At 38.1% G+C, this 22,698-nt stretch overlaps 1 protein-coding gene across 6 annotated transcripts in view; it reads left to right on the plus strand.

The window, feature by feature from the left end:
* The window catches only part of EXOC6 (exocyst complex component 6), a 119,624-nt gene that overhangs the window by 73,335 nt on the left and 23,591 nt on the right, over positions 1-22,698 (plus strand). For all 6 annotated transcript variants that reach the window (XM_056849865.1, XM_056849867.1, XM_056849866.1 and 3 more), the window contains 2 exons: positions 3,992-4,133; positions 6,270-6,343. In XM_056849865.1, the coding sequence (XP_056705843.1) occupies positions 3,992-4,133; positions 6,270-6,343 (216 nt within the window). The remainder of the gene's footprint in view (positions 1-3,991; positions 4,134-6,269; positions 6,344-22,698) is intronic.

Genomic DNA, 22,698 nt, shown 5'->3' on the forward strand with positions numbered 1-22,698 from the left:
AACACCACCAAAGCTCCTGGAAACTGGATGTTAGTCTGAAAATCTTAATTAACCACCTCTGTAGAGGAAAGGCCTGAAGGAAGCATTGCAAATTTTTCCAGCATACAGATTGAGGTAGTACATTTTGATCGGTCATCATAAAGCAATTGATGATCATTCTGAGGTTTTGTGTTTTAATGGAAAGTTGAAATTTAGTGCAGTTGAACAAACTAAGTTTTCTTTACATAAAAGAGTACCTACCAGCATAGTAAAATGTGTTTGAATTAAATGTTGGATTTGATGTATTAAAATGAAATCTACTTAACCCTTGCTTCAGTATTGTTTAAGTATGAAACTAGACTTTCGAATCTAGCAGATAACTTTTGTTGTTTCCTGTTTGCTTGGGGGATTGTCTTATTGTTCCTGTGATTGGCAGTAAAAGCCGCATTTCACAGCTTGCAGTGAGGAACTATTGGATAAAAGGCTGCGGTGCTCCGCAAGCGATATTCAGAAGCTGTCAATCAAAAGCCCACGTAGGCTCCTTAAAGAAAGAGGTTTCTTACTGATTCTTCCAAATGCCGTCTCATGCTGTCCTTGATTGGCACAGCCTGGCAGGGAGGATGGATGAATCTGTCACCGGCTGGTTAATTGTGTTGCTGGTCTCAGTCTGACATCAGGTCTTTGACTCTTAAGTGGCTCAATACAAAACAAATTAGCAGATTGTAGTCATATTTCTCATTCTATATGCTTTGACTTTGTTGAATGCAGTCCATAAATCATATTGACTGACACCCTAGTGAATGATGAAAGCTGCTTTTGAGACAGCTAGTGTGGGTCTAGAAAGCTGCACCGTGAAGGTGCCATGGAAGGATGCATATGGCTGACCCTTTGGGAATTTCCTCGGAGCCAAACGTCTCTTTACAGCAATTGTTCTTAAGAGAAAAGCTTTTGGATACTACAGAAAGGATTTAACATGTCAGCAGATTCTCTTTTACAAACTCCTTTGAAATATAAGAAGTTTGTCTAAGGGTTTTCTCTTTTTACAAACTTGTATTTCAGCAAATGTGGAAGGCTGGGTAAAATGTAGATGCCTAACTCCTAGCAGGTGTTCCTTTTTATATATGTATAAAAGAATCCTTATTTCTTAAGCTTTGGAAAGTTGGAATACAAAATACGTGTATTGGATGAATGTGTTTAATTTGAGGAAGGAAGGCAAAAAGTGTTAGTAGCTGTAGGGCATGAATGAAAAAAAACTGGGTTTTCCCTGGTTAAATATGTTTAATTGATGTGGCTATGTTAAACAATATTCTGATGCTAATCATTAAAGAGGATTTCAAAAGCAGCTGAACAATTTTAATTCAGTGTTTTAACTGATGATGATTGTGCTATTATACGTCCTTGAAAAAATGTATTTAAAAGAAACAGGAAGTACTGGTAACAAAACGTTTAGCTTGCTGCACTCTATAAACAGCGCTTTATTGATGAATATGAATTTGAATGAGTATCACATTAAACACAAATTTGGTTTGCCAGTTTTGTACACTTTCAGCTTGGAAGGGCCTGTATTTTGCCAAGTACATCTTTGAAAAGCCTTTGGTAAAGTGAGCAATAAAGAACAATTTCAGGTGCAGCTAAAGCTCAGAATTGCCTCCTCATCTTGCTCAAAAATGTAAACCAGAGACTCTGAACAATTCTGTTTCTTTCCCCTCCCTTTTGCTCTTCTTTGACTGTGCCCTGAGAGCAATAAGCCTGGAGTCCGAGTGCATAGTTAAAAGTGGTTGTGTTGATTTTTTAGGGTGTCGGCATTTGTGCATCACTTATAACAAACATTTAATACATTTGAATGAAAGCTAACAAAAGGAGTCATAGAAATTCACTTTCATCTTGAATCTGTTGTAATCTGTACTTTGTAATCCAGACCTATTGGCAGCTTTAAACTGCTGAAACGCATCGGTTTGGTGAATAAAGTGAAATGGAACATTGTACTGCAGTGCCGCCTACAACATGTTTACATGTGGGATTGAATTGGATGTTAAAATATTTTGATCTTGGTAGCTCAATTAATCAGCTTACTGTTATTACATTACAGTGGCACAAAAAATAGGGCACGGAGCCGGTTTGATGAAGCACTGTATGAAACCCAAATGCAGTTGTTCCATTAAATCAAAATGACATTTCCATTAAGTGTCTTAAATCTGCTACATTATAATTGAATTAAGTTAATTGGTTTGTTCTCCCTTCTCTCCCCCCCCTTCCCTCTTTCCTTTCTTTCCCCCATTCATATTGATATTGTTCTTTTTGGGGAATAGCCTTGCATGTCTCCCAGTGTGTAATTACCACTGGGTTTGGGAGACGTCGAAGCATGCTGGCTGTGCTTTGTTTCTTGCGTTATTTGTTGACACTCGGTCTGTTCCTGTCAAAGACATTGGCTTCAGAGCAGAGTTCAGTTTTTAAATTTCTGTTAAAGGATACCCATTAATTGGATGGGTCTACAGAATTTTTCCTTTCACAAATGTGAACATATTGCAACACACAAGGTAGACCTAGAAGTCGGGGGGGGGGGGGAACAAGAGGAATTTCGTAGCACTGACTTGTATGTATTTTTGGTTTAGCTGAACACAACTCACAACAATGTGTTGCCTGCAAAAACTTCACTTCATATGCAGTGAATATCAGGATCTGTTTTGCTGGGCACAGTCCTTTATCTCCTTTTGAAGCTTAATATTTATTGTATCAAAGAATGTACATACCATTGACAGATGTTATTTCTAAATAAAAACAGCTGTAGTACTCTAACTCGTGAACTAGCTACGTTTAATGGCAGCATCTTTTTTTTTCTAATGTGTTTCACCGTCTGAAATGATAGGAAGCCTAACTTATTAGGAACACATCAGATTTAGCTACAAAGGAAAGCTCTAATTCAAATTAAATGTGAGTAAAATGAGCTGGGATCCTAAGGTGTACGGATGCTTACTTGGATTAAACCTCATTGAACGTGATGGGGCTTACTTCTGAGTAAATGTGCAGTCAGTTCCCAGGATGATGTGTTAGCATTTTAACAGCTAGCTCTGATCATTTTTTTTAGAATAACCGCTGACAACAGCAGCTATTATGAATTACACCAAATGAATACCACACTGAAAATCTAGTAATTGGCACGTAGGTGAATTTTGAACAGCAGAGGGCTGTGTATGACTTGGAGAAGTTTGTATGACTTAGAGAAGTTTGTAGATGCAAATGAAAGTGGCAAAGAGTAGCAGAACCGTTCCAGTATGTGAAGGTGGAATGATGTAGTGTTTCAGAATGTCCATGTTGTTGATAATCCATAAGCATGTGTTTTCTGCTGTGTGACGCTGAAATACATAACGTGTCAGTTTTAATTGCTTTTGCATCATGTTCACAAATATTTCAGAGAACATGTATTTATGATACCTTTTGCAGTTATGCTGTTTGTAAGGGTTTGGGTATTGGTTTAAGAGTCTAACAGTGCAATACGCATCAGAGTTACAGCCTTCTAAACCCATAGAAGTGTAACTTCTTAGGATTGTCCTGTAAAGGAAGCTGTGCTGTAAAACAAAACTAAGAGTCCAGTCCTGAAGGGGGGATAGATCCGCGGCAGCCAGGAGTGGCAGAGCCGCCCTGCCTCCTTAGAGGCAGCTCCACCCCCGGAAACGTCCCAGAAACATCCCCCCACGCCAGTGTGGGCTTTCCCTTCCGGGAAAGCACTGCCAGTGTGGCTGTGCTGGTGGTGGGGGCCGGCGGTGCCCAGACGCCGGCGTGTTTGCCCCCACGCCAGCATAGATGCCACATTATTCCATGATAAAGTGGCACCTATGCTGGCATGGGGTCAAGCCAGCTCCAAAGGAGCTTCGCCCCCCTTCAGGAATGGGCTGTAATTGTTTATAATAGAAACATTAAAAATGGGTTTTTTGCCTTGAACTTAGTAAATGTAGGTGACAGTTACCCATTCTGATCCTGTGTACTTGTTTATTCTTGTTACCTTTCTTGATAGGGGAAAGTGGCACAGACTGCTTGTATGTCCGCTTGCCAGCATCTGTCAACTTCCCTGATGCAGATGCTATTGGATAACGACTTAAAACAAATAAGCATGGGGGCGATTCAGCAGTTTAACTTAGATGTCATACAGTGCGAATGTAAGTATGAGACTGAGTACTACACTAAGGTTGACGAACTTGCTTTTGCTTGTTGGATGTCGATCTACAATGTAAATGCCTTATTTGGAATGGGTGAATATGGAGAGTGGGAGAAGATATAATTTATCTTACTTAAGATGTGCCTTTTAGGGTTGATAGATTGACAGATGCCACCATAGGTTATACCACGAAGAGCTTCAGCTGCCCATTCCTCCAGACCACTTGGCAATCAAGTTGACAATCTCTTTGGAGGTTTCAGAGATTAGAATTCCATTGCCCTAAAATCGTTAAAAAAGCACAGACAGATATTCCTTTTCTGTTCTTACTCGGCTGTTTAAGCCATTCCACCTGTTGTCTTCCTCTACCTACTATCAGTCTCTTATTGCTGTTAGGCTAGAGGAAGGATTTTTTGCACAGCAAACAAAAGAAGATGTTAACAATATGTTGACAGCTTGTTCCAGGTTTAGCAGTATATTGCTTTGCTACCCAGTTAAGACCCTTTATCAGATTAGTTAGAGGTCTGGGCAGCAGAGTACCCAACTATCAATGTAAGCGTTTGGTATTTTACCTTTCAAGGATAGACCTAAAAATTTGCAGTACAAATTTTTGCATCATTGTCAAATGTGACAGAAGGTTTTTTAAATAAATAAATAAGCTCTAGGGTGAGTCTTTCCCATTGACCTGCAGCTGTATGCTTGTTTTCGAACCTGAATGTAAAACAAATGTTACAATTTCACGGAATTCTCTTGTTTCACAAACTATAGCCCAGACCCCAAACTATGGCTTGTTTCTTGCTGACAAACCCAGATTTAACCTGGATGCAGGCCTAAGGACTTCCAAGGCTTGCTCATAGAATGACAAAAGTATACATAATTTCATACAGCTGCTATATTTGAAAATCATCTCTGTACACAGTTCAGCTCTGGGAATTATCTCATGTGTACAGTATCCTTTTTCTGGCTGATAGGGATCCTTATCCAGGATGTAGCCAGATTTGGAGTGAGCTCCTCAGGATGTCAGTGGAGAAGATATGGTGGACTCAGATATAGAAGACTAGCCCTACAATCTCCATTAACACACACACACACACACACACACACGTTATATTATATAACCAGTTCATATATATGGAAGTGGTCATAAAAGATTGTGGTCTGGTGAGATTTTACCCCTGGTATAATGTTCCCTATTGTGAGGACTGGGACTGATCAAGAGTGGAAGGGTTGTAGGAATGCTACAGAATAGAACTGCCCTAAAATTTCAGAAGTTGGTGAGCTTTTAATCCAAATTAGTTGGATAACTGAAACCTAAATTCCTGACGACCTGCAGTTATGTCATCTTAATCCTGTTATCAAAGCGCAAGATAACCATTACTAAAGAGTATTATTTTTAATGATGGCGAAACTAGTGAAGACAGAAGTTCTCACCTATACCGAAATACAAAGATTCTCATTTAGAAGACTCAGTAGAATGTCAGTTTTGGTGAGGAAGAACTCACCAAGCAAAGAACGTACTCTCCTGGTTAAAGTAGGCAAAGGACAACCTGGTCTAGCTGATTTCCTGATGGTCTGGTTGCTTTTCATGCAATATACTGAGATTCCCAGCTGAGTCTCCCCCAACCCATGTAAAAATTCTTCAGTCTACACTGACTAAGGAATTATGATTACATTGGCATAGCTCTGATCTATTTGTGTGGTTTTTATATATTTGCATGCACATAGACACATGCATATGTTTAACTGTATCTTTGTGATTTGATCTTAATTGGGGGAAGGGTTTCAGGAGCTCTTGCTTTCTGAATTGTTTTGTTTCTTTCTTGAAAAAAAACAATTTTAAGTAAATCGACAGCCTTGAAACTGGTATTGTTTGGGGTATCTAGGTAAACATTCAGTTTCAGGCAGTTTCCCTCCTCCATAAAATTGTTATTACATACTACCTTGGGAAGACATGACCTCTTGTTCCATGGGCAACGCAATGCCAGAACATTGGGATGTGTATCAGAGAATATGTGCTACCAAACGTTGTTCCTAGAAAGTGTTAGTAGCCTAACATGTGATGGTAATCCACACTATAGTGGAATAGGAACTCGCTTTTGAATCAGAAAAAATCATTATTGTTTACCTGCTTGTTTTACAGTATTTGCAAGTTCTGAGCCAGTACCTGGATTCCAAGGAGAAACCTTACAGTTAGCATTCATTGACCTCAGACAAGTAAGATGTTTATAATACTCCTGTTACTTATACTTGTATCACATTTAATCATTGCCAAGTATTTGATTCATGGGCTTGGGGGATCCCAAGAGCCCTGTGACCAGCAGGAGTGGAGAGCAGGGCTGACTGAGTCATGAGCAGATTCTCTTCAACTATATCCCTTACAATTGTGGTGGGTTCTTGATTCTCAGGAGTGGTGTTGTGTGAGCACGAGCTGCTACAGTGGAAAGGGGAAAAGGAAAAAAGGGGGGAAATCTTGTGCTGTAAATTATGGCAACAAAAAAGAGAAAGAAACAGCACAGTGGCAACAATAGTCTAAACCAAAGCTTCTTAAACTGTGGGTCGCGACCCCATATGGGGTTGTGTAATTGAATGTGGGGGTCACGAAAAAATTGGCAACAGTAAATGGTAAAATTATATGTATACCAAAGAATTGTTTTAAAATAAATTTCTTTATGATTTATTATAACATTCATTTTTGGTGCTATTACACAAGTTGTTTTTTTTTTTTTGCTTTTGCTCCTATTATGGGAACGGTCCCCTTCCTTCCTTTCTGACCATATTCACTGTGTTTGCAGCAGTGTCTGCTGGTGGAGAAGGCAGAAAGAGTAAATAGGAGAATAATGGATGAGTGACATTCATTTATCAGTTATGGGAATTTTTCATTACCAAGGATGCTAATGGGACTTTTCAGGTTGTTTTTTCCATTCCTTTAGTACAAATACACACGCCTCCGAATTTATCACATAGACTTATTGGGATTGTAAAGCCAGTTAGTTTGCATATTTAAGGGTATGAATTTTAATGTCCTGTGGTCTTCCTAAGTAAATAACTTCCACAAATTCCTTTGGTATAGGTATATTATATTTTTACACATTTGAATACTTTGCATATTTATCCAATATCAACAGTATAGCAGCTAGATTCAAGTCTTGAAAGTTCATTCTCTGTAAATCTTGTTGGTCTCGAAGGTGCTACTGGACTTGAATCTAGCTGTTCTATTGCAGACCAATATGGCTACCCTCTGAAACTATCAACAATATAGTTTCCTTATCTAGACTTCTCCATGCCACGTTTCAAGCCATAGTTTGTATAAGTTTTTGCTTTGGTATTCTTTGTTTTTGCTTTGGTGTTTGTTGCTTTATTTGAGATGATCTTGGTGTCCTACCAAAGATCTTATTGAACAACTCCTCAATCTTCTGTACTATAATAAAAGTCTAATTCCTTGTTCAGAATTATTATGCAAAAGGGAAAAAATAAACCAAGCATTAAAACGCCATTACAAATATCTGTGATGGCACTACATTTTGGAATATTGGGTCTGTTTCCAACTACCTCATTTCAATAAGGGTTGTATTGTATCGAAACTGTATTGTATTGTATCGAAGAAGATGAAAGAATTGAATATACTGGAAATAAAACATTAAATTTATGGTACATGAAGCATAAAAATTACGAATGAAATGGTAAAGCAACAAAATTATTGGCTAATAAAATTAAAGGAGCTCAAAAGAAGAAATGAATCTTGGCGTTAAGAATTTCAGATGGTTAATTAATTAATAAACCAAAAGAAATCCTCAATTCCTTTTTGAAATTTTATGATAAATTATATGCTGACAAAGAGATAAGGAAAGAGGAGGTTAACCAATTTTGTCATTCAATAAATATCCCGCAACTGAAACCTGAAAGCCAGGAAATGTTAGATAGAGAGATATCATTAGAAGAGGTGGGAAGAACAGTTAATTTTTGAAAGATAGAGCAGCTCTAGGGAGTGCTCCAGGGAGTTTCACAACCGTATTTTATATGCGTTTTAAGGAAATATTGGCTCCTTATTTAGCGAAATTATTTAATGAAATAATGGAAGGGACTCCTTTACCACCTTCCTGATTAGAGTCTAAATTGGTACTAATCCCTAAACCGAATAAAGATCCTACCTCCAAGGAATTATACCATCCGATAACATTAATGAATTCGGATTATAAAATATTTACTAAAATTCTAGCAAGCAGGCTAAAATCATGCATTGCTTCGGTAATTACACAAGATCAATATGATTCAATAAACTGGAGATATTTTAAAAAGGTTACACAACAGTATGGGTTTGGCCAAAGATTTAATAATGCAATAGAAGCAATTTATACAAAATCCTGGGCAAGCATAACAATTAATAATAATGTCTCCAGGAAAGTAATAATAAATTGTGGCCCCAAACAAGGTTGCCCCCTCTCACCATTACTTTTTATTATGGCTGTAGAACCATTAGCTATTAAGCTCAGAGAGAACCAGAAGATTAAAGGCGTGAAATGTGGTGGAGAGGAAAATCTGGTAACTATGTATGCAGATGATGTGTTATTATCAATAACTGATTTAAAATTGGCAATTGACCCCTTAAAGAAGGAGTTTAGAACTTTTGCCCTTATTTCAGGTCTAAAAATAAACTTTGCCAAATCTAATCTAATGTGTCTAAATATTATTCCAAAAGTCCTATTAGAGGCGTCTCATAGTTTAAAAATACAACAGGTGCAGAAAGGTTTTAAATATTTAAGGATTACTATCCCAAAAAAATTGAATAAGGTATATAATTACAATTATAAGGTACTCTGGAGTCAAATAAATCAAGATTTGAAGGAATGGAAAAAGAAAAATAGTAGTATTTTCACAAGCATTACATGGGTCAAAATGTTTATCATCCCAAAGATATCATATTTATTTTGTGCTGCCATGTCATATAGATGAAAAAAAATTGAGGAATTGGCAAAAACAAATAGATCGGTATATTTTTCAGGTTAAAAATCCAAGATCTGCCAAGTTTTTGAGATACAGTGCACCTGGTAAAGGGGGTTGGGGTATACCAAATATTACATTATATTATACAGCATATCAGTTAAGGCATATTATTCCATTGGCCTCTTTATCTAAAGAAAGAAATAAGTTAAATATGGACCTATATTACTTAGAGAAAGTAGGTGGCCTTCAAACTCTGTTTCAAAATAAGAGAGGGAAGAATTTAAATACAACTCCTTGGTCTACGTTATATAGCCCGATTATAGGAGAGGGGCTGTGGCTTAATGGCAGAGCATCTGCTTGGCATGCAGAAGGTCCCAGGTTCAATCCCCGGCATCTCCAGTTAAAAGGGCTAGGCAAGTAGGTGATGTGAAAGACCTCAGCCTGAGACCTTGGAGAGCTGCTGCCAGTCTGAGTAGACAGTACTGACTTTGATGGACCAAGGGTCTGATTCTGTATAAGGCAGCTTCATGTGTTCATGTGTATGTGTTGGAACAAATGGAAAAAGAATTTATATCCGGCTTATTCCGCATTACTACCTTTTGTCCATCATCCAAATTTTGAGGTGTTAAGAGGCTATGGAAGGGAATTTGAAAAGATTCTTGATAAAAGGATGTTTTTAAAGAATGTTAAGAAAACGATAGAAGAGGAGGGGGAATTAATGGGCATTGAGGCTTTCCTCCCTAAACAAAGTCATTGGCTATGGAAATATCAAATAACTTCTTTTTTGAGTAAGAAGGAAATACAAGAACAAATGAAAAAGCCTTTGAATGACTTTGAGGAATTAGTTGATAAGATTGATGTAAAGGAAAGGAAATTGATTTCAAGAATATACAAGATATTAATTGAGCAGGAATATAAAACAGCATCATCATTAAAGATGATATGGGAAGGGGAGTTAAACACGAATTTGAGTGAGGAGCAGTGGAAGGAAATTTTTAAAAGACCCCCATTCAAATCGATATCCATGAAAATTCAGGAACATGGTATAAAAGTATTGCAGAAATGGCACTTTACCCCACAAAAATTACATCTTATAAATAAGGAAGTAAATAGGCATTGTTGGAGAGGATGTGGGGAAATTGGGACATTTATTCACATGTGGTGGGACTGTCCAGTTATACAAAAATATTGGAAAGAAAATTTTAAGGAAATTGAGGCGATTACCAAAGAAAAAATAGAACCCTCAGTGCAGATAGTTCTCCTGAATCTGTTTTTGAACGAAAATGGGAATTGTACACAGAAAACATAAGTAAGTTATTTTATTATGGCAGTGAGGTTGGTAATTGCCGCGAATTGGAAAATGGCAGAAAATATTACTTTGGACGGGTGGCGACAGAAAATAAAAATGTTCATGATTTTGGAAAAAAATCCTTTTAATTCCAGAGTAATTCAAGGATATAAGGTGGGGGAATAATTTAATAAGGTTTAGGGCAATTTGTTACTTTATTTTGGTAAAACCTATGACTGTAATATAAGTAATTTAATTAGGTAAACCAATATTTTTTGTCCTCTGAGACACCAGATGTTGGGGACAAACCAGAAGGTATCTACTGGCTTCGTGTCATTTGTTGCGTGCATCCAAATACAATTGACTGGCCACTGCTGAAAATCAATAGCTGGTCTAGATGGACCTTTGGTGTGATTCAACTAAATAACTCTTATGATTTCCATTGAAAATGCAGCTGAAATTATTTTTGGATGAATAACAATAATGGTAAAATGGTGAGATAAAAACACTGTAAAGGCTCTGATAGTATTTTTGAGCATGGCTGGGTCTTAAATATAGGAAACAAAATTGTTACTCTTCCCACACTATTAGGTTTCAGTCTTTCCTAAGCATTCACGATAGTTTCTGGAGAACTTCACAAAAAACAAATATCCCATCGCTTAAAGTCTAGTATTTCTATGAGCAAAAAGTTGCGAATTGCATAGCTGCTCAGTGATGAATGTATGCGTATAATGTATTTATACAGCTGTCAACTGGAATAATTATGCTATTATTATATATGCATAAATAGTAACTAGAAGATGATTTAATATTTTTGTAATATTGTGCACTAGACATGTGTGATGATAGGTGTGAATAAATGTGTAGATAAGATAACTGGTAAGAAAGAGTTTGAAAGGGACCATTTGATGTGATTTTTTTTTTAATTTCAGGTTAAAGTTAACTTGCTCCAGCATTAAAACAATCTTTATTCTATAGAATATAATCTTTCCTAAACATTTTTTTTGGACACAAATGTTACTTGAGATTGTTTATACTAGACCCCTTAGGTAGGTGGAAGCAGGAACACAGGAACAACCCTAGTGTTTCTTATTTGGGATTCACCTTTTGAATCCCTTTCTGTTACAAAATCTGATTATTATCAAATTTTTATCAAATAGATGTTCTGTTAATTACTTTGTCATTGTTGTCTACCTTATTCTCGCAACTACTTTGTGAGGCAGATTGCAGTGATAATTCTTAGTTAACATCCCGAAGAGGCTTGTGTGTCTGTACTAAATATGACATAATATTTTCTGTGTTTTAAGTGTTTGTTGGTAAGAGTTCTAGGCACAATCCAGATACTTAATGATAGCGAATCCCATACAACTCCATTTATTTTATTGCACTTTTGGATGCAGAAAGTAAATATCTGTCCCCTTTTTCTTGTCTTACCAGCCACTCATCATGATGATGTAAATCCTTTATAAAGAGCGACATTTAGTAAGGATTTAGTGCTCTTTCCTCCTCCTCTTCTTTATTTATGATCCATTTCTTTCCTAATAGGGCAGATGACAGTTCTTTTCAAGCCTACTTAGAAAGGCAACAGTGTCTTTTTTCAGAAAGTTCTCATAAGAGGTCATGCTTCTGTTTTTTGGTTTGAATTTGATACTGTTTCATGAATTGCAGGGTATGAAAGATAAGGAAGCGGGGTCCGGTGGTCAGGTCTTACCTGCCCACCCGGACTGTGCCCCGAGGTCAAACTCCTGATATTTGCTGTTCAGTACAGAGAAGCTGATGACAGGTAGAGGCTGATACAAGGGGAAAAGCTTGAACCATATCAAAGCTAAATGGCAAGAGAATTGGGGCTCAGTGAGAGACTGTAGCTAAAAGATGGATCAGCAGGATTGCCCTTTTTTTAAAAAAAGGAGCTGACCTGTGAGCAAAAAGACTTTATCGTCCTGCCAATCACATGCTTACTAATGGAAGCCAGTTATCTCAACAACAGCTTACTCCCTCTGTGTGATTTTCACAACAGTGTGCGAGATTAGCAAAAACAGGGCAGTGTGTGCTGGTGCTTTCTGCCACAAATAATAAATGTAACATGCATGATAGCTGGCTACAAAGCTTTAGTATTTAGAAGAAGTACTTGGGGCTGTTTCAAGACATGATAACATTTCCTATGAGAAAAGCCCTGTTGCACAGGAAATGTCTTGATTTATGTGATCTCTGATTTATGCTATCTCTGCAGCATAGCAATGTGCCAATCCACATGCTTGTTTCCATGAAGGAATCTTGTCATGTTGGAAGCGTACCTTCTATAATCACCCGAAATCAAGGCAAAGATCCTGAAGTGAAAATCTTCTAAGAACCACAAAAAATAGGCTCTTCTGCAGTCTAATAATGATTTAGTAGTTGGGTTTTAGCTGGTGCTACCAGGGTTGCCTATCTGCCCGGAATTACTATAGAAATGTTGATACATAAAAAGGGCGATGAATGCCATTCTTTTTATCTGAAAATTAAAAATGGTTAGAATATATGACTTCTAAATATGCTTAGAGCTCCCCACTCCATATTCAGAACAACAAGAAGAAGGAAAGTTCAGTAACTTGAGCACAGGCTTGCTTTCAAAAGGTGAATACTTTTTCTACCCCCCCCAAAGCTTTATGCATCCTGCATTTTGACGGTTCACTTAGTGAGAAAAATTCTTTTCTCTGCAGATAAACCATGAAATGTGTTTCGTAGTAAATGATTCAATTAAACTTGGAATGTCTAAGCCTACTTGTTTGTAGCAGTTGTCTCCGATGGGACATGATGTGGGATTCCTATTGCAAGGAGAGAGAATTTTAAAGTTCATTTTCAAACAGTCTTATTGTGATGAACACCTGCCATTAAAAACTGTTTGGACCAAGCCCCATTCCATTTCCTTTGCAGAGAGAATCTCTTTCCCCATGCTCCTCTTTTTTTTTCTTTTTGTTTGGACACTTAATAATAAATAGGGTGTTTTCCTGCCAATTGAGGTGACCCTATAGAGTTTTACACAAAACCCACTGGAATAAGTGATAGCAACTTGGCAGACACCTTTATGTTTGAGAACAGAATTTATCAGTCTGTACACATGAGCAAAAAATTCGTGGATGATTATTTATGAAATATCTGTTCATTTGCATGAGCAGAAAACTGCTATTCCTAAAAAGTACAGAATATAAATGGAGTGTTTGATTTGATGTTTGATTTTAATACTGTGTACTCAGAGAGTAAAGTTTATTGGATTTATCGAGTACAAAATACGTGCCCCCTTTCAAAAAAAAGATATCGCAGGCTGATCTTGTCAGATCTCAGAAGCTAAGTAGGGTCAGCGCTGGTCAGTATTTGGAAGGCAGACCACCAAAGAATACTCCGTGACGTGGAGGCAGGCAATGGCAAACCACCTCTGAACATCTCTTGCCTTGAAAATCCTACGGGGTTGCCATAAGTCAGCTGTGACTTGATGGCTTGAAATAAATAAATAAATAGAATGGAACATACAGCATCAAGAGAACACAATTACATTAGGAGTGTAATGTGGAAAGGAATACAGAATTTCCCGCTCACAAGGAAACTTGTATGCTCACTTAAGCTGTGGTGTAAGTCACCTTGCATGTGTTTGTGGCTTTTACTTTCTAAGTTAGAAAGAAGAAGAGTTGATTTTTGTACCCCGCTTTTTCTCTACCTTTAAGGAGTCTCAAAGCGGCTTACAATCACCTTTCCTTCCTCTCCCCACAACAGACACCTTGTGAAACTGGTGGGACTGAGAGAGTTCTGAGAGAGCTGTGACTGGCCCAGGGTCACCCAGCTGGCTTCATGTAGAGGAGTGGGGAATCAAACCCAGTTCTCCAGATTAGAGTCCGCCACTCTTAACCTTTATGTCACGCTGGCCTTCTTCTCTTGCTTCCCCACTCCAGGCAAACTGTCTTGTGGCTTAGAAGGAAGAGAAGGATGCTGAACTGGAACCACATCAATAAGTTCAGGAGCAAACTTGGTTTTCTTGCATATCTCTTAAAGACTTCCTATGATCACTCCTGCATGCTGTATAACCATTTCATGTCAGCAACACAAGACAGCCAGAAATAGTTATTAAATAATGATTAATGTCCGTATTTATTAATCTTTTGCTTTGAAGTTGTTTAAAGTTCACATCAGACTTGAATTTTACCGGGAGCAGTCTTGGGCCCCCTTTTTGTGTGTGTTTAATGGGGGATTTGAATTGGTCTTAAATTCCTATAGGAGCCCCTTCTGCTGTCTGTGTTAAAACCTCTGACAAGATAATTGTGTGTAAGACTTTTTAAAACTCTTCAGCTGTTGGTGTAAATTACTCGAAATAAGCTGGTATATCAGCAGTGCCATTCTAAGTAGAGACGTACATAAGTGCCATCAAGTCGCAACCAACTTATGGCAACCCCAGCAAGGGGCTTTCAAGAGGTGATTTGCCATTGCCTTCTTCTGCAGAGTCTTCCGTGATGGTCTCCCTCCAAGTACTGACCCTACTTAGCTTCTGAGATATGAAAAGATTGGTCTATACCATGCCATTTTCCATCCCCTTAAGTAGAATGGGCTTAAATCAGTGGGCTTAGAAGTGTGTAATTCTGCCTAGGGTTGCAGTGTAGATGATAAAACTATTCTTGGACTATACCGATCACAAAATTAATCAATACCTGTATTAAAAACTCTTTGCATATAGAATTTAGAAAGGTCCCCAATTAGTCTTGTCCCTCATTGTGTTGCACTTCACTTTATTGCGCTTCACAGATATTGTGTTTTTACAAATTGAAGATTTGTGGCAACCCTGCGTCAAGCAACTTTATGGTGCCATTTTTTCCAACAGGATGTGCTCATTTCATGTCTTTGTGTCCCATTTTTAGCAATAAAGTATTTTTAATTGAGGTACATACTTTTTAAAGACATAATGCTATTTCACACTTAATAGACTACAGTATAGTGTAACATAATTGTTATATGCACTAGGAAACAAAAATATGTGCGTGACTTGCTTTATTGCTGTGGTCTGGAAGTGATGCTTTTCATGGGGAAGCGTTTAAAACATGCTATCTCCACATATGCTGAGCTGATACAGTATAGGTATAGGTTTTCAGGTTAATCTGTTCTTGTGTATTGTGACCTTGAGTATCCACACTGTACACATTATTTAATAGACATTGAGCAGGCCAGTAGCGTGAAGAGGAGAGGTCAGTAGCATAATGATGCCAATCACAACCCATTCCTTGAGGAGGGCTTCACTCCACTTTCTTTTAAATTGTTTGTGTTAAAAGAATACAATATAGTTTCCTGGCCAAGTTCACATGTTTGCCAGGCATTGTGGGATTTGTACTTATATATTTACTGCTTTTGGGTTCTCCCAAAAGGTTTCATGCTTAGTCTTTTCCCTTCTCACCTATTGTGGTTTTTGTCCCATCATTATGGTCTGTTTTCCCTTCCTATTGTACAATACCTATTTTCCCATTTAAGTAATTATTTCCTGTGTCTATCAGATATCTTGCTGTAGTCCAAACCAAGCAGATCAACTCTGTTTCCCTTGTCCAGAAAACCAGGTTTGGTTTTTTTTGTTTAAAAAGACTAGTCAACCTTTGATCTCTTGGTGTCTTTCATCTCATTTGCCTTTTCCTTTTTAGAAAATTCAGGAAAGCAGCCTAAATCATGGACATTTTGAAGGGATTTAAGTTTACAGTTAATGAAGCTTGCTCTATGAAGTTTGATCCATTTCCCGCCCCCCAATATATCAGTGCCAAACTAAAAATACTCAGGTGAAAGAAGTTGAAAGTTCAAATGATGTAAAATTTATTCCCAGTAAGCTTAATTTAACTAAGGCAATAATACAGCTTAAACTTCTTTTCAGTTCAAATTACTTTAATGAAGGTGTTAATTACTGAGGGATTAACACTGCTTCCAAGTGATAATGGATGTAGTCAATCAATAAAGGGTTAGAATAATATGGTTTTAAGGAACACAAGAAGCTAGCAAAGGATTACTTGCTGGGAATGGATGATATTTCAAAGTAGCTGTTAAAGTAAATCTGAGTAGTAAGTGTCCCTCCCCTCCCCCCCCCCCCCCCACACACACTTTAAATCACAGCAGGTTTGAATTGTGAAATTCTTTCCCTGTCACTAGAGCAAAATATTTCTACTTAGGGTACAGTGACAAGTCAGAAGGGCCAAAGTAACTAAAGTTAACAGTAATCTAGTTTAAGTGGCAAAATACCAAAAAAAACCTCCCAAGTTAACATTGATTTCCAAAGTATGGGTAAAATTAAAATCAGTATACACCTGGATAAACTGGAATGCTGTTTGGACAGAGGGAAAGAGTGCTACATAGAGAAGGCAGTGAATATAAATACCTACTTGAAATGTAAATAATAATTATTGACTACAGGGGACCTTTACCTTTTAGTTAGTATGACTGTAGTGGAACAGTAGGAGTCTGATGGTCAAATTATTCACTGTGAGTTGCCAAAGGCTATAAAAACATTGGTTCACTGGCACATATTGGTGGAACACTGTGATTTAAGACTTGATATTGAATGGTTCTCCTTATTCTCAAGGTTGGTTCTTCTGTACCTTTTGTATGGTGTCCAGTAGGGATCCATCCTGTCTGTCTGTCTTTGTATGCAATGTCTGTATGAGGCAACTTGACGAGCTTTTATGGAGATACCGTATGTGCTGCTGATGAAGCCCACCTGTATTTTTCATCCAAAACATGACCTGTGGTAATCACTGTATTATACAGTGTCTGGCAAAAAGTTTGGGAACGAGAAATGAAAGAGCCACCCAAACATCCGTTCGGATAAAATGGAAGTGAAGACAGTAGGCAAGCCCTGCGATATGGGGGAGACTGGGAAATCCTTCATAGTTCCCTCCCTTTCCCCTTGTCACTCAGATCCACAGTTTTTGAATGCCCCCAGGGACGTTCAGCCACATCTGAAAGCCGAGGGCAGAGGTTGCCAGGGTCACCTTCCAGCCACATTTGAGAAGGCTATCTTTGTGCCAAGGATTATGGGGAGGGGGGCAGTGCTGGGATGCATCCAATCACTGGGCAATAGTCTTCTTGCATATCCATTAGCTCAAGAAGCCTGAGAGAGCGGTAGCAGGAATAGTAAATGCCAGGCAGACATAACGCTTATTCCAACAGTTTATAGTAGTTGCTTCCGACTTGCTAAATAGGAGCTTTTAGTGTTTGCTATACATGTACTTTGAAAAATAATGACTACTGCCTAAAAAGTAGATTCCACACTATTTTCCAGCCCCTTTTGCTGGCCATAATGGCCAAGGAATTCAGTCCAATGCCAGCTCATTTAAGATTGTTGACTAGTAATTAAAACTCTGCCCTTTATGGTATTGGAAAGGAAGATTCTTTGATTGCTACTTACTGACTTCTCTGTCACAGAATAATTGTGAGAATTAATATGACAGTACACCATTAAAAGCAAAGTTCCTTTGAATGACAAATGATGAAGAGAGAGAATCCGCACTCAGAGGTGTGTTGTTTCAGTTCCTTTGACTACTGAAAGACTGACATTCTCCTACGAATCTGCACATCCATGCAACTGTTTATAGTAGTTGCTTCCGACTTGCTAAAGAGGAGCTTTTAGTGCTTTCTGTACAAGTACACTGAAAAATCTAAAAAGTAGAAAAATAGCCAATAAATTATTTAAAAACCCCAAAACGGCACGATTAAAAAAAACTTGTTTAAAGCAATTAAATTAAAATAAAATTGCAATCAAGCAATTTGAAACTTCAATGCATAACAAAACGTTAGGAGAGGAAGAACAGTTGGTTTTTATATGCCAGCTTTCTCTACCACTTAATGAAGAATCAAACCAGCTTAAAATCACCTTCCTTTCCCCACCACAGACACCCTGTGAGGTAGGTGGGGCTGAGAGAGTGTGACTAGCCCAAGCTCACCCAGCTGGCTTCATGTGTAGGAGCGGGGAAACAAATCCAGTTCACCAGATTAGCCTCCACCGCTCAGGTGGAGGAGTGGGGAATCAAACCCGGTTCTCCAGGTCAGAGTCCATCGCTCCAAACCACCGCTCTTCACCACTAAACCAGGATGTTTTTTTAATTAAACACAAGTGAAACTACGGGCACAGATAAGTTAAAACTCTGGTGCCAAGCTGAATAGGTATTTTTATATCTTTATCTAGGGAACATTATTCTGAGGTAAAAAGAAGCTGAGGAAGAAAGATTTTTTGGGAGGAAAAGAAATCTTCATCAGGCAAACCTCTAAAAATTGGCACATATGCTGAACATTTAATAATCTGGAGACATCCTCACTGGGGACTGTCCCCAAGCATGAAATAATATATAATAATAGGAGAATTCAGTCTATTGTACTAACTGCTTCAGTATCAAAATTAACACACTACAAGCAGGATACTCTTTTTCTAAACTATAACATTTTCCCGTCCCCCATTTTTCCTCTTTCCCTTCCCTGAAAGCCGCTATAGCCTCTCCCCTTTCCTGCTTGTGTCTGACCTCCTCACCCACAAACCAACCTGCCTTTATCTGCCCCCATCTTCAGCTTTTCCTCCTTGCTCTTTCTGGCCGTCACTCACTGGGAAAATCCTGCGTGGTTCTGGCCACCAGACTGGGCCACACCCAGCTACATCATGACTCACCCAATGGGCTTCCATACCAGAATAGGGCTTTGAACCTAGGTCTCCCGGATCCTAGTTTGAAACTGACTACTACACCACACTGGCTTTTGTGGGGTGGCTCCTGTTCAACAGTAGCAAGAAGCTGGGCATTTGTGAGTTGTGGCTCTCAAGTGGTATCAAGTTGCCCAGTGGTTGTTGCCAGGCCAATGAATCTTCCTTCAAAGGCCAATGCAGCTCTAGAAAGGTCCCTCTTCCTGCCTTTACTGGCAGAAGCCAAGGCTTGGCGAACAGTTACCAACCTCCAGGTACAGCCTGGAGTTCTCTGATCATTACAATTCATCTCCAGAACAGAGAAATTAATTCCCTTGGAGGAAATTGCAGCTTTGGTGGATGGATTTTATGGGATCACATCCCTCTAGTCTAGCAGTCTGTGTGACACAGCGGCCAGCCTGTTATCCTGGAGGGCCAGCGAAAAGGGCATAGAGGCGAGATAAGGAACTAGTTTCTATGAACATTGGTGTGGAAATAAGCAGATTGAATATCATGCGAATGAAATATTCGTGCACTGGTTTTAAAACTATGATGAAGTACGGTATGTTCTTAATGCCAGTCAAAAGTGGGTTGTGAAAAAATGTGAAGAAATCTGCAGTGTTTTGTGGCCTTTTGATGACAAACATTTTGAGTGGAGGTTGCTTGTGTTGTCTTCACTGATACCTCTGTTGCCTCAATGACTTTTTGCATTTTATTTCTTCTTTCCCCCTTCTTCATGTCTCAATGTAGTCAGTGCTTATGCCTTCAAGCTTAAAAGCTTTGCTTTTGTGTTTCTGATTGTTCTGAATGATTTTTTTTCTGGGAGGACAGAGGGACACTTTTACTCAGGGAAAAAGACCTTATACAATGTTCAAGCACACCCCTTTAAACATGCCTGTCTTAGCTCAAACGCTGTCATAGCTCTTAGTTTCTTGTAAAATGACATCCCCAAAAAGTATTCTTCCCCTTTTGAAAATAATAGTTTCTATATTTTAAAATGTTAGTACCTTTATTGCATATAAATTGATATATGCATATGAACAGTTACATAGGGAACAGTGTCTTTTTGCAGGATTAATAAATGAATCAGATTGAAACAAACTAACTTCATCCAAGAAAACTGAATTGCTATGTTGCACACACTGTATAAAAATAGACTTGGAAGGATCTGAATCTCTGTAGTACGAAACTTAACCAAAATTAGAATTTACCATTCCTAAATGTTGCTGAATATTTTGTCATTGTAGATTGTTTCTGTTTCCTTTTAGTGATATGAGTGAAGCATGAAGTACGTTTAGAGTTCTGGCACAAAGATAAACAGCATCTCTTCCATAACTGTTGTAAAGAAACCAATTTCCATTAGAATTTCAAAAGAAGAATTGAATTTTAAACATACTTAAGCATTTAAATGAGGTTTACAACAAATTTTTACAAATACTTCTCAGTTTAACGAAAACAAGATTGAGAACCAAAAATTAAATAGGGATGTAACTTGCGGCAGCATATTTTTTTCCGACACGGTTTTGTGGGATGTTATTGGACAACAAGAAGATAAAATATGCTTGTGGCTTGCTCATGTAACCTCTGTGTGCTCCTTCCGTTGATGAAGGGGGAAAAAAGAAAAGAAATAGTGAACAACGTAACCTAACGATCTGAATGATGTACAACTTCTAATCCACCCAATTTTTACCTCTGCTGTTGTTTGTCATTTTGTGTAAAAGCACTCTGTGTTCAGGGTAAACGGGCTATGCAGGAACAACTTGGCCAGAACCCTTACCCTTTGGAGGCTTGAGCGTCTGCCAGACGGCTCCTTTTCAAGCTGTAAACTCAAAAAGATGGTTCATTTGCCACTGTTCCTGTTTACTCTTTAATGACGAGAGAGTAGGCACTACAGTGAAACTCAGTTTCTTTGCATCTATATTCAGAATTTCTAAGGTATAAATTAAGCCTGCTGTACTTAATCTTACCATCCTCACCAAGGTTTAGGCCCTTCATTTAAAAAAACATTAATGTTGGACTTTGAAAAATATTAATAGGATTAGCATCCAAATCTTATCCTGGTTCTTCTCGCAGAGCCAGGAGTCTTGTACAATATACTTCCCATGCTCACCTTGTAGAACGCTCCAGAGAAATGTATGCTGAAGAACGTTTGGATGCTCAAACCCTCCTGAGGAGCTATATTGATGATCTGGAGGTGGTGCACAGAATAATCTATACTTCCCATCAGCATACATCTGTCCCCCTGCCCCATATGTAGTCCTAAATTCATTTGAAGTTTTATACACACACACACACACACACACACACACACACACACACATACAGAGAGAGAGAATGAATTACTTATGAATGTAACAAGACCAGGCATCTCTAAGAATTTACCTCAGGGTTCAGGTTTGAGAAAACCATTTGCCCTTTGGGAGAGTTTAGATTGTGAAAGATTGAAATGATCCCAAATAACTTTTGGCTTGTCCTGAATGAAATAACCATTCCCTGTGGTTCAGCTGTTATAACCCCTGAGTTTACATATTTATATACACTTACAAACGTGCACGAGATTATATCCCCATTATAGCGACAGCTAATATCTTCACATAGGGATGCCAATTTGAAACAGATGTAGAAGTCTTACAAGGAAACATTTTTGTTCAAACATAATAATGCAGGAGTAAAACTTCTGAATAGTTTTTTTTATTTTAATTTGTCTTTGTCTACAGCGTATTAAAAAATAAAATCCATGTTAATGAATTTTCCCTCACAGATGTTTCATACAGTCTTCAGGTGTTCAGTTCTGTTGACACCAATAATAAGAGTCTGATGAAATTTCATTTTAAAAATGCATCCCTTAGAATAAATTTTAGCTGTAGATAACGTGGTATGGTTTGGGCGTGTTTGATGTATTGGAACAATTTGTCAGTGTTGCAAGTTATCTTTGATTGGGGAGAACCTTTCGAATTTAGAGAGCAATTCCTATGCCTAAACAATGCTGGAGTTAGATAAAAGTCAAAACCACTTTCTCACTTCACCTCACCCCCATACACTTGCGTTTCTGTGTAATGATCCTTACAACTATTAATTTTTGCACAATACTGACCAGTTGTGTTTCCTAAAAGGCAGCACTTTTCTTGTGGAAAAACCATAATTTCCTAGCACTAGAGATGTCATAATATGTTGTTCTCCCCTCCCCTCCTTTCCTATTGAATGATTCTATTTGTAATTGTGACTCTACCATGGAACCTGTAGAAATGTTGGCTAATTTATGTGATGTGATAAGTCATGAGATGATGCAACATCTTCCCAATGCCCATTCTATTGTGTGTCCTTTTTTAAACTTGTGTGTTTTTTTAATTAAAAATTTGAAGACTAAGCATTTTTCTTCAAACGTGGGAGCCCTTCAAGCAGTGCCTTGTATGAACAGTGAAGGAACATACACACAACATGCTTTTCCAAGTCATGGATCTGGTCACTTTTCTTAGCTTTTAAAAGGCAATGTGCTCCCTGCCCAACCATTCAAAACATCTTTAAATAAATAAAAACAGTTGCATTTTCATTTACAACTTTTAATAGCTCCGTTTAGGAGAGCTCCCGCATGAACACACATGAAGCTGCCTTATACTGAATCAGACCCTTGGTCCATCAAAGTCAGCATTGTCTACTCAGACAGGCAGCGGCTCTCCAGGG

The sequence above is a fragment of the Euleptes europaea genome, chromosome 5 (assembly GCF_029931775.1).
Source record: "Euleptes europaea isolate rEulEur1 chromosome 5, rEulEur1.hap1, whole genome shotgun sequence".
Classification (NCBI taxonomy): domain Eukaryota; kingdom Metazoa; phylum Chordata; class Lepidosauria; order Squamata; family Sphaerodactylidae; genus Euleptes; species Euleptes europaea.